The sequence below is a fragment of the Cajanus cajan genome, chromosome 6, assembly GCF_000230855.2.
Source record: "Cajanus cajan strain Asha chromosome 6, NIPB_CcT2T_4, whole genome shotgun sequence".
In the NCBI taxonomy this organism is placed as follows: domain Eukaryota; kingdom Viridiplantae; phylum Streptophyta; class Magnoliopsida; order Fabales; family Fabaceae; genus Cajanus; species Cajanus cajan.
Window position 1 is genome coordinate 48052489 of NC_138522.1, and position 17041 is coordinate 48069529.

At 30.1% G+C, this 17041-nt stretch overlaps 1 protein-coding gene across 50 annotated transcripts in view; it reads left to right on the forward strand.

Moving 5' to 3' along the window:
* Nucleotides 1–404: 404 nt before the first annotated feature.
* The window catches only part of LOC109794015 (chromatin modification-related protein EAF1 A), a 43234-nt gene continuing 26597 nt past the window's right edge, over nucleotides 405–17041 (forward strand). For 46 of the 50 annotated variants that reach the window (XM_083077324.1, XM_083077315.1, XM_083077341.1 and 43 more), the window contains exons 1-24: nucleotides 405–1535; nucleotides 1705–1821; nucleotides 1929–2021; nucleotides 2838–3080; nucleotides 3550–3607; nucleotides 4012–4065; nucleotides 4169–4249; nucleotides 4603–4740; nucleotides 4852–4971; nucleotides 6005–6295; nucleotides 6553–6669; nucleotides 7272–7364; nucleotides 7670–7770; nucleotides 8165–8303; nucleotides 10931–12168; nucleotides 12301–12351; nucleotides 12464–12545; nucleotides 12651–12697; nucleotides 13283–13487; nucleotides 13592–13615; nucleotides 14183–14292; nucleotides 15218–15406; nucleotides 16131–16328; nucleotides 16434–16855. In XM_083077324.1, coding sequence (XP_082933450.1) covers nucleotides 3596–3607; nucleotides 4012–4065; nucleotides 4169–4249; nucleotides 4603–4740; nucleotides 4852–4971; nucleotides 6005–6280 — 681 coding nt within the window. In that variant the 5' untranslated portion in view covers nucleotides 405–1535; nucleotides 1705–1821; nucleotides 1929–2021; nucleotides 2838–3080; nucleotides 3550–3595 and the 3' untranslated portion in view covers nucleotides 6281–6295; nucleotides 6553–6669; nucleotides 7272–7364; ... (10 more) ...; nucleotides 16131–16328; nucleotides 16434–16855. The remainder of the gene's footprint in view (nucleotides 1536–1704; nucleotides 1822–1928; nucleotides 2022–2837; nucleotides 3081–3549; nucleotides 3608–4011; nucleotides 4066–4168; nucleotides 4250–4602; nucleotides 4741–4851; nucleotides 4972–6004; nucleotides 6296–6552; nucleotides 6670–7271; nucleotides 7365–7669; nucleotides 7771–8164; nucleotides 8304–10930; nucleotides 12169–12300; nucleotides 12352–12463; nucleotides 12546–12650; nucleotides 12698–13282; nucleotides 13488–13591; nucleotides 13616–14182; nucleotides 14293–15217; nucleotides 15407–16130; nucleotides 16329–16433; nucleotides 16856–17041) is intronic. The other 4 variants (XM_083077313.1, XM_083077347.1, XM_083077355.1 and 1 more) reach the window with 2 other exon arrangements.

Sequence of the window (17041 nt, forward strand, 5' to 3'; positions counted from 1 at the left end):
TATTTAAAATAATCACTAGTATTTTAATTAGTGTAATGCAAAGTTAATTATTTATTATATATAATTAAAATTAAATACAAATTACGTATGTAAATAATATTTAAATATATAAATTATATTAATTTTTTTAATAAATATATATATTTAAATATATAAATTATATTACAAATTTATGATAAATAATTTCTATTTTAATACAAAATTAATTTTAATCATTGATAATTATTTTTTAAATATTAAAATTGAACAAAATAAAATTAGATATAAAGTTATAACTTTTAAAAAATTTGTTGTTGTAAACAAATTTGTAAATTTTTTATATACACGAGTTGATTATAAAAATATATTTATTTCATTTTTTTATTTAATCAACCGTTGCTATTTCAACAAATTTATTAAAATTAAAAGAGTTGAGACACTCTGTGTCTCTAATTGTTATACATAGACAAAATATTAAAAGATCACAAGTAATTATTTAAAAAGGATATAATTTTTTTTAAGGGGTATAATGTCTATTAAAAAGTTGAGATAAAAAACGATTATATATGCTAATATTTCCTTTATAATATACTAGTAGGGTTGTATCTCTATTAAAAATAAAAATAAAAATAAAAATAAAATAATAAAAATATATTGATTTATTTGGTATTATCATTAATCTATTAATTTTAAGTTCTTAAATTTGATAAAAAAATATTATTTTTTTAAATTTTAAAATAAAATGGTATAATGGTAAAAAAAATGTAGAGATCAAGGTGGTTACTAAAATGATATCTCTTTTATATATTAAAATAGAGGTATTATGATGAATCTATTAATTTTAAGTTCTTATATTTGATAAAAAATATTATTTTTTAAAAAATTTTAAAATAAAAAACTATAATGATAAAAAAAATGTGGAAAGCAATATAATTACTAAAAAAGTATTTATTTTATATATTAGTATAGATATAAATAAATTGATAGTGTTCTAAATTTTCAATTATAAAAAGATTTGGCGGGATTGAGTGATGCTCTCTTGGCGAACCCTCTAAATTGTTCGGGAACGAAAACAAACAGCAGAAGGAGATCTTACTTTCTTAATTTTATTTTGCTTTTGATTTTTCTTTTTCCCCCATTTCGAAAAGCAAAAGGGGATCTTTCTTTCTTAATTTTAATTTATAGCAAAAAATGCGATGGAGGGCAACAACACATGTTCGGACCAAGTGATTGCAGAAATGATTGAAATGGGTTTTGAGTATTCAAATATTGTCGAAGCCATAGAAGAAGCGGGTCTCTCTGTTCCTAGTGTTGTGGAGCACATCCTCAACACCCCCAAATTGCAAGAACACAACAAGAACCCTCAGAAGACAACCTTTGCGCATGTTCGGCAGTCCAAGATATTTGACCATTTCCACTCCAATGATGTCCAAGAACACACCGAGGATTTCCCTGATCCCATTCCATTTGTGCTTTCGGAGCCATTTCAAGTTCAAGATTCGGATGTTGCATCAGATTGGGAGCGGAAAGTTAGCAACTTGATGCAAAAGCATTTTGTGTGTCTATTTCTCTGGGTTAAGTTTCAATATGATAAATTGATTAAAAAAATGCTTTGTTTTGTGGAGTTCCTAGATCTTTAGTTTAAGAGCTCAAGTTTTATGGAAAGATTACTTTCTTTAGTCTGTAAGAGGAAAGAAAATGAAGTGACATTGTTATTTTTTTCAGGTATGTAATGATTCCTTGGATTGCTCATATGAAGATGATATATATTCTGGCTCCAAACATAGAGGACTAAGAGAGAGGCCCAACCTTAAGGTGTTAGTTGGAAAAATAAGGCAGCAGGTGAACCTAGTTATAATTGTCATTTCTTATTGTTTGTTACGTTGGAGAGGTCTTGTTGCCAATCTATGTAACCAGTTTTATTTTCATACTTGAATGTCTGTATACAGTATCAAAAGTTTTTAACCACTGATATATTATGGTGGAGAGGTCTTGCTCGATTATTGGAAATTAAAGGATTCATAAGGGATGGAGATAACAAGGTATACTTAATTGCTTTACTTAGAAGTAACCTATCCTTATAGCTTTTATATATGATAGTGGAAATGAGGTCGTGTCATTATATATTTTATTTAAATAAAAAATAAAAAAAATGATAAGTAAACAGAAGTTAAGATACAAAAAGTGATCATTTATGGTTGAAAAGACAAAATAGTCTAATCAAAATGTTTACATGAAAGATGCCTTTATTAATGGTACTGATAAAAAAAGAACTTTATATATTTATAATTATCAAATTGCGCTCATAAATTTCATGGTGTAAATTGCCGGATTTGTTACCTCTAAAAATCAACAAATGATGCATACAATTGAGTAGTGATCTTACGAGAAGGTGATTTTAAATACAAAAATGCTAATATCATATTTCTAGACACTACCCAACACAATTCCTATTATTATGAGATCCATATATATTTAACTCATTAATAGAAAGTGTTAAAAGAGTGTGTTGCTCTCATTGTACTAAAACATAATGATCTAAAACACATCACATGAAAAACTCTTTTTAAGGCTTTTCGAATTTAAGCATTGGTCCGAATGATATTTTCTGCATTCAGCATGAACGTGGTAATGTGCCACACTGGCACTGCCATGCACTTGAATATATTCTCCCAAGTCCTAAACTCCAAGCAAAAGTATAGTGTCATTGGTAATTCTGTGTGATTTGATTTCAAGTTTTCTCCATACACTGCCATGCACTTGAATACATTCTCCCAAGTTCTAAACTCCAAGCAAAAGTATAGTGTCATTGGTAATTCTGTGTGATTTGATTTCAAGTTTTCTCCATACAATTGCAGATCCATGTTCAGGTAAAATACCCGGAGCCAACAAAATTGGGGATGGAATCTGTGAAGTCAATGAGTGAGCAAGATTTCTATGTCTACCCTGAGGCAGATACGTTGCTTACAAAGAAAACTTGCAACCATTTTCCTCATTCTCGGAACGGGGAAAGGGTTGGGCTGATACTGAGATCCGCCGCCAGCGCTTGGAAAAAATGAATCTCAACAAACCCACAAACAAAAGGCAACGAAGGAAAAAAGGTAAGAAATGGCAATCTGATTTGAGGACTTCTCGCGGTAGACTAGCAGCAAAACTCAATTTAAGTGATATTTTATCTAGCTTTAAAAACATACTGTTTACAGTATTTTTACTTTACAGTTTGTCTCAGTACAAATAAGTTTTCAAACATACTTACTCATTGGCACCTGGAAGGGAATTCATTCGTCTGTGATAATCTCAAATTTTTCCATTAGTTGTTAATTATTAAGTGCTTTTCATTTTAAATTTTTTTTCTTCTTGTTTTGTATATATCTTGAAATCAGAAGGTGTGCCTGTAGCTCTATCTCTTCATTTTTTCTTCTTTGGATCATCGGAAAGTTGTTATAACAGTTTGAACCTAGATTGCCACCTAAACCCTCAACTACCCATAGTTGTTTTTAAATTTACTGTATGCACTGTTTATGAATATTATTTTCTAATTAGTTATTCTATGGTGTTTTCTCAATGCAGAGGGATCAGTGCAAGAGGAGAGGGGAAAGTCATCCCTTTGAATCTAATGGAAGTAGTGGTAAAACTACTTGTAATTTTATTATAGATCTCAAAACTTTTTTATTTACAATCAGTATATCATATGTATTCTATTTTCTTCATGATTTACGAGTCCAAATGTCCTGCTCTGAAGGTTTGCATGGGCGACTTAGTTTGAAGAAGCCAAAGATATTGACACCATCACTTGAAAATCCTTTGGACAATATTGTGCCAATGACTAATTCTATTCCTTCCCCAGCTGCTTCACAAATGAGTAACATGTCAAATCCTAATAAATTTATTAAGATCATTAGTGGGCGAGACAGGAGTCAGAAAGCTAAAGCACTGAAGGAAAATTTTGATGTGAATTTGGGTGCTCATTGCTTTCAAATTTTCTTTGTGATCTTGCTAATTTTTTGTTTTTGTTTTATTTTTTGCTATTAGATTTCTGCTGGACAGCCTGGTTCTGGAAGTCCTTGGTCACTATTTGAAGATCAGGTTGTTTGGAAGACTTTTCTTTATTCTTTTTGAATAAATATTTTATACTTGAATGTCTATGAATTGTGTAAAAGGCTTACCATTATTGTTCTACCTGTTGCAGGCTCTTGTGGTCCTGGTACATGATATGGGTCCAAACTGGGAGCTTGTAAGTGATGCTATCAATAGTGCTCTCCAAATCAAGGTAATGATGTGCAAATACACATGGTTTTAGAAGAAAGGTGCCATAGTTGCTGGTCCTGTTTTATTATCCTTGTGACTTTCCATTAGAACATTACTGAAAATCATTGATCTTAAAAGATGTTATTATTGACACCCACCAATTGGTACCTCCTGCTTCATAGGATGGCTATCCATTTAGTAATTGGGAGTACTTTGGTGTTCTGCTGACATTTCTCATATCATATCTTTTGAAACTCTGATGCTGTGTTCATTATGATGCTTTAAATGCTAAAATTTCATCTAATTTATAATTTTCTGTTATTTGGGATTTAGTTGGATATTTTCTGATAGCATGACATTTTACTATATTTCCAGTGTGTATTTCGGAAACCAAAAGAATGCAAGGAGCGTCATAAAATTTTAATGGATAGAACTACTGGGGATGGTGCAGATAGTGCTGAAGATTCAGGGTCTTCACAGTCTTATCCTTCTACATTACCTGGAATTCCTAAGGCGCGTTATTTCTTTCATTTTTCATTTAGTATATTTGGATGCATTGGGAAAACGTTATGTTTGACCAATATATTTTGCAACTTTAATTGGGTAAATCTTTCATATCTTTAGCAGGGTAGTGCCAGGCAGTTGTTTCAACGTTTGCAGGGGCCAATGGAGGAGGATACACTGAAGTCTCATTTTGAGAAAATTATAAAGATTGGGCAAAAGCAACATTTCCTTAAGAATCAGGTTTGAATCCAAAGCATTTATATCCGGACACATTCTAAGATGCAGTGACATTTAAAATTGGCAATTATGAATTTGTTAACCATGTATGTTATTTTAATTATTGGACATCTATCTTAGTGATTCATGGTCCAATTCAATTCACAATTTGGAAAATAGGCCTTTTGATTCATGATTTGAATCTCAATTTAGTAACCAATTAAATGATTAGTTGTTATTTGAAAAATTAAACTTAAACGATACATCTTTACTTTTAGTGCTACTTGAATAATGTATGGCGGTTAATCCACTTAAAACAAAGGTAAATCACATGAATAGAATAGCAAAGATATGTTTTTATTCTCCATGCAGCAATTTTTTGTTCAGCTGTTCTCGTGTGGGTTTGAAACTAATCATGATACCCTCCTACGCTGCCTTTGACAATGGGTTGTGAATTCAGTTATACAATTTTGGAATAATTTATTTTACAAAGTTGTAATTTACAATTATTGACATAATATTTTAACAAGGAAAATGACTCTAATTTTTGTTACTTAATGATGGGTTATTTTTGTTTTATTAATGATAAGCTTGAGATTGCATCTCATTTTGTTCTGACTTGAGTGTGAATTCCATGTTATTACTTGTATAAAATATTCACTGTTTTTTTTTTAATTATCAGACTTTGTCGAAAAGATTGCATTGATTATTTTTAATTACTTTTTATTTTTTATTTTTTGAAACTTGAACCTAAGACATATTTTAAGGAATTTAAGTCTGGTATCATTTACCTGTATAAAAAGGTCGTGTCACTTAGATTAGTAATGTTAGTAAAAGTGATGTTTTAATGAAACCATAATAAATGATTAATTTATAGTAATAATAATTTCCATGTATGCCAAAATAGAATGGATAGAAAAATGTTGCTGTCATGCATTTTATTTAACTCCTATTGAGTACTGTATTTTGAAGGAAAAAGAAAAATAAATATAATTATTAATTTATAAAATCAAATGAATAGATTTTTAATGATTTCATGGTTCATTATTTATCAAAGGCTTATTATGCAATAGAAGAAGCGTGTCTCTCTGTTCCTAGTGTTGTGGAGCACATCCTCAACACCCCCAAATTGCAAGAACACAACAAGAACCCTCTCAGAAGACAACCTTTGCGCACGTGTCGTCTAGTTCGGCAGTCAAGATATTCGACTCCAATGATGTCCAAGAACACACGGAGGATTTCCCTGATCCCATTCCATTTGTGCTTTCAGAGCCATTTCAAGTTCAAGATTCGGATGTTGCATCAGATTGGGAGCGGAAAGTTAGCAACTTGATGCAAAAGCATTTTGGTACTTTTGGATTTATATCAAAATATTGACTTTTGGATTTTCACAGGATATTTTCCATACTTATCCTCTTGCTACTTAATGTATATTTTGTGTGTCTATTTCTCTGGGTTAAGTTTCAATATGATAAATTGATTAAAAAAATGCTTTGTTTTGTGGAGTTCCTGGATCTTTAGTTTAAGAGCTCAAGTTTTGTGAAAAGATTACTTTCTTTAGTCTGTAAGAGGAAAGAAAATGAAGTAACTTGTTATTTTTTTCAGGTATGTAATGATTCCTTGGATTGCTCATATGAAGATGATATGTATTCTGGCTCCAAACATAGAGGACTAAGAGAGAGGCCAAACCTTAAGGTGTTAGTTGGAAAAATAAGGCAGCAGGTGAACCTAGTTATAATTGTCATTTCTTATTGTTTGTCAAGTTGGATATTCTATCTTGTTGCCAATCTACGTAACCAGTTTTATTTTCATACTTGAATGTTTGTATACAGTATCAAAAGTTTTTAACCACTGATATATTATGGTGGAGAGGTCTTGCTCGATTATTGGAAATTAAAGGATTCATAAGGGAAGGAGATGACAAGTATAATTAATTGCTTCACTTAGAAGTAACCTATCCTTATAGCTTTTATATATAATAGTGGAAATGAGGTCGTGTCATTATGTATTTTATTTAAATAAAAATAAAAAAATGATAGAGTAAACGGAAGTTAAGATAAAAAAGGATTTCAGTCATTAGAGATGTCTCTAGTATGTGAATTTGTTTCTCAATGACTTGCTGTTTAATTATGTTTCAGCATCTATTAAGTGAAGTACTAGGAAGCAGAATTTTAAAATTTAGTTGTCGTTTTCTTTTCTGTTTTACTTTCAAACTATTCTGGCATGCTCTGTTGTGGATTTCATCAAACCAAGCTTGATAATTATCCAAGAAATGTTTGCTGCACATTTTCCCCACTCACCATTTGATTGATGTTGTTTGTTAGGTTTTAAATTAATTTATGAGCACACTCTTTTTCCAGCTTCCCAAATTGAATCCAAGAAGGGACCATAAAGGGTTTCTTGATAATACTCTATAGGTATGTTTCTGGAGCCTGAACGAAATGTTGTAGATGTTCCACAGGAGGGGGGGTTTAAAGAGGGCAAAAGTTTTTTATTTTAATTGAGATGGCCAGTTATCAGTTATGGTATGGTATCATTGCACCTTATATTTGTGGTGTGCTATTTAGATAACTACTATATAAATAAATGAAACTTTTTATCTACTTTTGATTGGCTCTCTGAATTTGACGTGTTTGCATACCAAATCTCTCTTCTGCCCATCCCCTATGTTATCTGCCATGATTGTCTCCACTCACTTTCTCCCCACTCACCATGTTTACAGATATGGAATGAATACTTCATGCTGTCAAGCAAAGACACTTCTGTCTTGTATGTGAAGTTCTGTCTCAATGCCTTGCTGTTTGATTATGGTTCAGCATCCATGTAAGTGATAAGATATTCTAAAATAGAATAGCTTGTATTGAGTTACCTACCTTGATTATTGCATTAATATATTTGCTTCATTTTGTATTTAAGGGATTATCTTGTGGCAATGTGAGATTGTTTTTACTAGTAGTGAGTTAATGTGTTTGAGTCATTTATTAATGCATGTTATATTGTCGCTTTCCTTATAAACTCTTTCATGCAAATGCTTGAGTCAGAAAGTTTGTTACAAACAAGGTTTTTTTTATTTTTATTTTTAATATAATTCTCCTTTTCTTGTTTTTATTTGCATTTGTTATGCTCTTTTTAATCTCTAGCTAGTCTCATGGACAGGACTTATGTTTTATTATAAAATAGTTGATACCTTTTTAATTTGTACAAATGGATCCCGAAGCTTTGGTGGGCCCAGACCTACTTTACCCTTGATGTTGTGGTCCTGCAATGTTAGAGAGCTTCCATTGAGATCTTGGAAGAGAACTGAGTGGGAAGATAAAAACCACTGCATCATTGCAGATATAGATGATATCTACAAGGTAATCTTTCCTTTAGTTTTAAGCTTTTTGATTGCAATAAAATTTCTATTTTTCTTTCATTCAAAACTTTAAACTTTTATTCTTTTCATATTATTGTTAAATAATATTTATTAAAATTATCTTTACTTAAATTTTTTATTTATTTATTTAAATGTTAGCCCATGCATTAAGTCAAATACATTAAATCAAACTACATCACTAAATAAAAATATCTATCTTCAAATCAAAGGAAAATTACATGTTTCTAATTAGTTTTATCGGTAAGATCTATAAAAAAAATATTTGGATAATTCTTAGAAATGTATGCATGTGTGTCATTAAAGTGAGAGCCATAAAGTTTAACCACTATAGAAAGGTGAGACAAAGAATTGCTTTATGGTATTTTTATGTTACTGTGCTATTCCTTTTTTTGTTCTTCTTTGCAATACGGTATAGCGCGTAGATGTGATGATATTTTGGTTAATGTAGTTAGATAGATGCTAAAACTTGTTTGGTTTGATATAGATATAGATGTATAGATTTGAATTTTAATTTTTAAACTTGAATTAAATTGACATGTTTAACCCAATATCATTGACTAGAATAATTTTTTCTTAAAAAAAAAAACTTATAGAAAGATAATGCCTTTGTTTTAGTTTTCAAAATTATTATAAGTTGACAATATATATAGAGTTTATTATATTTTTTTAATATGTATAATAAACTGGCCCAAAGTAAGTTATTTTTCTTTTATCTAATTTAATTTTTTTAATATAATAAATGTTTTTTTTCTATTTTTCTATATGTTTGTCTAAATTGATTATTTTATAAATAAACAATTATCTGTCTTTTAAGAAATAAATAAATAATAATTTTATAGTCATTTTTATTTAAAGGTTTAAATAAGGATAGAGAATAATTAAATAAGAGTTTCTGAATTATTAGGATTAGAGGGATTGCAATTACATACATATGATTTGGAGTTTGAACATTAAAGTTGTAATTGGTAAAAAAGTTAGAAAGCTTCGATGAAAACCATGTGTATGAGCTAATTTTATCATTCACTTTAGATGAAAAAAATATTAAAATATTAATTATTTGTTATTCTTTTTTTTTTTTTTGGTTCGTCCCTGGAGTATCCACCGACGACAGCAGTGACTAATCTCCTCGCTACGTTGGAGGCACCTCAAAGGGTGGGATAGCTGGCCCCAAAATTTAACAACTATAACTTTATATTATCATAATTTTTTAAATCAAATTCTTTATTATTTTATTTAATGATATCAGTAAAGGGGTGTATGAAAAGAAATGGAAAGAAAAAAAATAGAATAAGAATATTTCTAGATTATATTTTCAGTAAAAAATAGTTATATATTAATGATTTTAAAAGCTATTTATAACTAAATGAGAATAATTATATTAATCAAGTTTAGGAAGTTTTTTTTCTTTAATCAAAGTATTCTGTAAGAGTTTCTTTTTATCACTTATTTTTTATTTATCATTCTTATTTGTAAAATTTAATTTTATTATATATTTAAATAGTTTTCAAAGATTGAAAGAGTTGTAGATAACAATGTCAATTATTTATAATAAATTAAAAATATAATTTATATATAAAAGATTTATTAATTATAAATTTGAATTATGTAAAATAAGTATTTATCCCTATGCTACACAATTTAAAATATTAATTATAAATTAACAAGTTTGTTAAATATTAATGTAAACACCTTTGCTTTATTATATATATTATCACCATGGCTAATGTCGGGTTTCACAGTTTTTTTTATCTGTTTCTTTTTTTTTTGCACAGTTATGCTTTTTGATTTTTACAATTTCTGGTTGTTTGTTTTGATTTTTTCCTGCATTTTCTAAATTTTTTATTACTTGAAATTTGTTTTTATAAAAAAAATAAATTGAAAATTTAGCCAATAAAATAAATTAACCTTGAATTAAATGATTAATAAAATGAATTAAGATTATATTTTAATAGTTGTAAATATTAACATTTTAAAAAAAATTAGCTCATATACCGAGCATAGCGAATAAAGTTTTTTGGACTGTTTTTTAACTTATGACATAAATGGGCTTTTTGGCCGTGGGCTTCTTTGGTGGCCTATTTTATTTACACATGAGATCAAATATATACATGAATTATGAGTACATGTATACTTATTAAAAATCTTATCTAATTATTAAGTATCTTATATAATAATTGCATGATTATATTTCCTTATTGTATATACTTGTGTGCAACTAGTGATACTAAGCAGGCCTCCAATATACTTTTATATGAAGTTAGGCAAGACTACTTGTATACCTAGTATTCTTTTGATACGAAAGTTGATGCTAAGTCTAGTCCTTCAGGAATCCATACTTAGTTTATACTAATGGTTGTCCTTCAGGAATCCATACTTAGTTTATACTAATGGTTACTCACAAGGAAATGGTGGCTCAGAACAATAATTCTATCTTTGATTTGACCTATCCTCAGATTTTTTCACTTACTCCTTTCTTTTAAATCCTGCATATGGTGTGTAAGTTTATAAAATTTAGAACACATCGTATAACCTTGCATTAGAATATTGAACTCTATTAAGTTAACGTACATAGATTCATTTACTTTTTGGATTCTATGTTGATTGTAGACCAATTAAAAGTTAAAGAGCTCAAGAACTTGTAGCGTGTGGGAGTTGAATACCCAAAGAACTAGTCCAGAAGGTTATATTCCAATGTATTGGAAGTTAGAAGAAGGCTTGTGAAATGCTTACTTGCATGATATGTATGGATAGTTGTATAGCGTTACTAACTCATTGTGTTAGAAAACTGAGTTTTGGCCTATTAAGTTTCTCACGCTCTTTATTTCAATGTTCAAAGAGGTTGAAAGAAGTTAGGGAGGAATTGCATCAGTGACAGTTATAAGTGTATTTTAACGAACCCATTTTTAAAGTTTTTAACTTCCACTGTCAACAACCTTAAGTTTTTCACGCTCTTTATTTCAATGTTCATGCTTTGTTACCCTTGTTTTTCCATTTGTTCATAGTAGATATTTTGATTGAGCTAGTTTGTGGATTGCTTAAACTTGTTTGGTTACATATAGATTTAAATTTTAAATTTTGAGCTTGAATTAAATTGACATGTTTGACCCAATATGATCTTTCACTGGAATAAGTTATTTTTAAAAAAGAAAAATTTATAGGAAAGTTCATGCCTTTTGTTTCAATTTTTAAAATTATTATAAGGCGACAATATAGAGTTTATTATATTCTTTTAATATGTATCATAAATTGACCCAAAATAAATTTTTTCTCTTTATATATTAATTGTCCATTTATTTAATTTAATTTTTTTAATAACATAAATATTTTTCTATATGTTTTTCTAAATTGATTACTTTAAAATATGCAATTTCCTATCTTTTAAGAAATAAATAATAATTTTATAATATTTTATTTATATTGGTCTCGTATGAACTTAAAGTATAAAAAATAAATAATTAAGAGAGCTTCTAAATAGAATCTGTTTAATGGTGAGGGATTGCAAATTTGCAATTATATAAGATCTGGAGTTTGAACTTTAAGATTATTATTGTAATTATTATTGGTAAAAAAAAAATAGCAAACTTTTATGAAAACTACGTGCCTGGGTTAATTTTAACTTAAGTAAAAATTTATTTATTTATATATAAATGCGTCGTGACCGTCTCCTCTCCCTATATAAATGTTGTGTCACTCTCTCCTCTCACTCTATATGCAACTCTCCTCTCTCATTTCCACTCTCGAGAGTCACTCTCTTCTCTTACGCTTCATTAGTCTCCAGTGTCAAGATTCTCTTTTCGAAGAGTCTTTCTTCCATAGCACTTGCACACACTAATGCCTCATCTTTGGTTAGATGTCTAGACTCTTCTTTCCCTTTTCTTCTGTTTCTGCATACTCTTTTCTTGTTCTTGTTTGTTCTTCTTTGTCTTTGTTACTTGTCAGAGTTTTTCTTTGATTCTTGTTCTTTCTGTGTGGTGCAGAAACGGTGGACATGAATTTTACCGTACCTCGCTGGTGACCTTCTTTGAAAGGTAGAAATTAAAGTGATGTTATGCACCGCATCTTCTCTGATTCTTGTTTCATTTGTTTCTGATTCTCGTTTCATTTGTTTCTGATTCTTTTTTTGTCTTTGTTGCTGGAAAGGGTTTTTCTTTTTGTGCGGTGCAAAGACCGGTGGATATGGATATTACAGTTTCTCAATCTGGTGACGTTGTGTAGATGGAAGGTAGAAAGTAAAGTGATGTTACGAACCGTTTGTGCTTTTTTACTTTTCAAATCAATTTCTTGTTTCATTTCTTTTTAATTCTTGATTGTCTTTGTTGCTTGTTAGGGTTTTTCTCTTTGTTCCTCACTCTGGTGACCATGTGCCGATGGAAGGTAAAAATTAAAATCATGTAATGGTGATGTTATTGGTGAGTGTGCGTGGAGTGGTGGATTGATGAAATGTCCTTATTTTAGCTGATTTTTTTTTTTGGATTTTTACAAACGTGAATTGTGATTTGTGATTGTGTTTGTGATGAAGGATATTGATTTGTTTTTAATTCCTAAAAAATAAGTAAGTGACGCTGAAATTTGTTTTGGATAGTTTTAACTCTCTTCGTGCTCTTGTAGTTAAAAAAAATTGAATTACAAGATGACAACTAAAGGCCTTTTCTCCTTATTTTTAATAAGATATGTGGTACATATATGTATTTTCATTGTTTTATAGAACTAGAAAATAATGAGTGATTAGATTTGTCTTGAGCGAGCTAATCAAAGATTTCCAACTATTTGAACTTGACTTTTATCTTCCTTATTATAAAATGATGATGTCTATGAGGGAGTACGTACCATGCTTCTATTTAATATTTTTATATTTAAGTGAAACAATTTCTTTAAGTTCAGTTTTCATTCCCTTTGTAAGAAGGATAATGCTCAAGCTTGTGTACTTTTCACATATTTGACCTGATCAGAATTCTTTAGACTTTGCAGCTTCCAATCCACCTTTAAGCACTCTTTGAGGAATTTGAAAGTGGTGATGATTCTTCATTGCTAGGATCTGTAACAGTGCACATAATGGAAGCTTGAAAACAAATTTAGAAGGAAGATCAAAGCAGTATAAAGACCCTGCATTGACATATCTTTTTCTCATGAACAATGTTCATTATATTGTCAGATTAGTTTGGAGGTATGTTTTCGACATTTTTGATTATAAATTTCTTTAAATCCCAATTTTATTGCATGTTTTGGTGGTTCAAAGTCTTTTTTCGTCTGAACTCTCTTCTATTCTAGGTCTGAAGACAATGATTTGCTAAGGTATGACTGGGTACAATGACATCGGAGGATTGTTCAGCAGCATTCAAATCAATACAAAAGAAATACTTGGGCAAAAGTCTTGTTCTAGTGACCTTACTGATTATTACATGTCTTGCAGCTTTCTTATATGTCACTTGGATAATGATAACATATATTTAGTCCCTCTAAAATTATCGAAATTTGCTTTTAATCTTGATTTTTTTTTTGTTCTATTCCAGTCCCCAAATTTAAAAATTTATCACTTTTAGTCCTCCAAGTACTTTGGTAGTGCTTAAAAATTGTTTTAAGATGCTATTTAAGCTACTTTTAAGATAAAAAAAACTGCATTTCCAAATTTGTGGGACTAAAATAGGACAAAATTTTAGAAGTACTAAAACCGAACTAGAAATGTTTTCGAATGAACAGGAACAAAAACATATTTTACCCTTTTTATTTTTTGATAATAAAGGTGTTCTAGTAGATTGTTTTTTTCCTGATGTTTGGTTTCATGGGAATGCTCTATTTCTTCTTAACATTAATATTTGTTAAAGCTGTGTATTTTTTTAATTCTTATTCTTTTCTCGGCAGATTCTTCAGTTGCTTATCTATTCAGGGCCTTAGGTCATCAGGTGGTGGGAGTGGTACTGGTGGGAGTGGTACTGGAACTGGAAGCAGTAGTGGTGCTTCATTAAGGACAGGTAGCCTTTCAGTTGCTTCTTTATGAGTAATGTCTTTACTTGTTTTGACACGTCTACATGTATTGTGTATGAAATAATGCAAGAGCTTCATTCAGAGGTATGGCTTCTGAAATGCAAAATCAGGAATCTTGATGCTATCTCTTTTGTGTATTGGTTTCGTAAATCTTAGATGTCAATTTGTAAAGTTTTATTTTATGTTCAGTGGTCATGACTTTTCTAATTTATCACATAAAAGTTTTAGTGCCTATACATGTCATTGACTTTTCATTTGCATTACTAATTTATTTGTAGTTTCCTTTTCAGTTGTCTATGACATGAGACTACTAGTAGTAAAAGGCCTTTAGTTTAATTATTATTCTTTTAAGAAAGAATGCTCTATCGTAAAATCATGAAATTTGTCTCGATCACCGAACTCCAATTCTTTGGTCTTGTACTCTGGCTTATGTTTTAACATTATTATGGTTGTCTTTGATAAATTGTGACTACCATGAAAGGGAACTACACTCTTGATATTTCATGTATACGGACATTTTTTCTTTAAAAGTCTTGAGTGAAGTTTGGAATCATACTGTTGCCACTTTTAAATTATTTATAGCATCCAAGAGAAAAACTGTTTAGTAAATATAAAAAAACCTCTAATAGGTGCTTCATCTCGTTTATTGAAGTCAATTTATTTCAATTAAGGCATTATAATTCTGTCATTAGAATGGGCCTGTGTTAGTGTCATCTGCCAGTGTTTACTTTCAACTTCTTATTGATAGAGGTTTACACTTTACACTAGTCACCACACTAGATGTTATATAGTTGACTATCCTGATACATATTAGGTTTGGGTAGTTGTTTTGTTTCGTTCATAAAACAAAGAACAAGGCATTTTGCAGTAGTGTTATAATCTTGCAATAAACAATTTCCTTAAATTTTGCAGATTGAAACTCTTCTTAAAGGCAAAGCTTGCTCTGGAATAAAAGAAGCTGCAACTAGTTTGACAAAACATCTTGCACAAAGAGCTCAGGAGACCTTTGAAGAATTTGAAGTGGCAATCGAGAAAGATGCTAGAAAGACTGCAGTTACAGATGGAACTGTCCATACTTTGACACGCTATGTGATTAACTATGTGAGGTTTTTTTTAGTAAGTTCGGTGTTTGAGTAAGTTGAGTGTTGTCTGATCCCAATTTCGTAGCCATATCTTCTAACATTTTTTGCCGTGTTCATTGATGAGATGACAAATTTGTTGGTCATTATTTATTATCATTCCTTACATGTTAAGATTTTTAAAATTTATTTTACAGTTCTGATTTATTCTGCTCATGGACATTTTAGTGCATTTCTTTGTTAGATATGCTGAGAGATTGACATGCCATGTTACATGTTTGGTCACTTAGTTTCTAGGTGTTTCTTTTGTAGTTTTATTGAAAGGATATCTTATTGATAGAATTTGTTCAGAATCTAAAGGAAAGAATTAATTTTTATTGATGAATCTGAAATACCAAATGTTGTGCCATTGTGGTAGCAGCTTTAGGATATAGGGTAGAACTAGAAAATAACGAGTGATTAGATCTGCCTTGAGCTAATCAAATATTTCCAACTGTTTGAACTTGAGTTTTATTTTCCTTATTATAAAATGATGATGTCTATGAGGGAATTGTGGAATCACATTCTTCTATTTTATTTATTTATATTTAAGAGAAACTGTTTCTTAAAGTTCAGTTTTCATTCCCTTTGTAAGAAGGATAATGCTGCTGTACTCTTCTCTAATGTGTGTGGGTAATTTTTTTCAGGATCTTTATCGTAGATCTGATCACATATTTGACCTGATCAAAATTCTTTAAACTTTTCAGCTATCAATCCACCTTGAAGCAACTTTTTCTGGATTTTGAAAGTGGTGATGATTCTTCACAGCTAGCATATGTAACTGCGAATAATGCAAGCTTTGCAAACCAATTTAGATGGAAAATCAGAGCACAGTATAAAGACCCTGCATTAACACATTGTTTTCTCATGAACAATATTCATTATATTGTAAGATGGGTTTGGAGGTATGTATTTGACATATTTTGGTTATGAGTTTCTTTAAATCACAATTCTTTTGCATGTTTTGGTGGTTGAAAGTCTTTTTTCCTCTTAACCCTCTTCTGTTCTAGGTCTGAGGCCAAGGATTTGCTAGGGGATGACTGAAGCCAAGGTCTGAAGCCAACAACATAGGAGGATTGTTCAGCAGCATGCAAATCAATAAAAAAGTAATGCTTGGGCAAAGGTCTTGTTCTAGTGACCTTGCTGACCATTACATGTCTTGCAGCTTTCTTAGATGTCACTTGGATAATGGTAAAATATGTTTAGCCCCTCTAAAATTATCAAAATATATTTTGGTTATGAATTTCTTTAAATCACAATTTTTTTACATGTTTTGGTGGTTGAAAGTCTTTTTTCCTCTTAACCCTCTTCTGTTCTTGGTCTGAGGCCAAGGATTTGCTAGGGGATAACTGAAGCCAAGGTCTGAAGCCAACGACATAGGAGGGTTGTTCAGCAGCTTGCAAATCAATGAAAAAGAAATGCTTGGGCAAAGGTCTTGTTCTAGTGCTTGTCTTACATTTTTCTTAGATGTCACGTGGATAATAGTAAAATATGTTTAGCCCCCTCTAAAATGATCAAAATTTGCTTTTAGTATCTTTAATTATTTTTTCGTCCTATTTCAATCCCCCAAATTTAGCATTCCAAATTTTCAGGTACTAAAATAAGATAATTTTAGAAG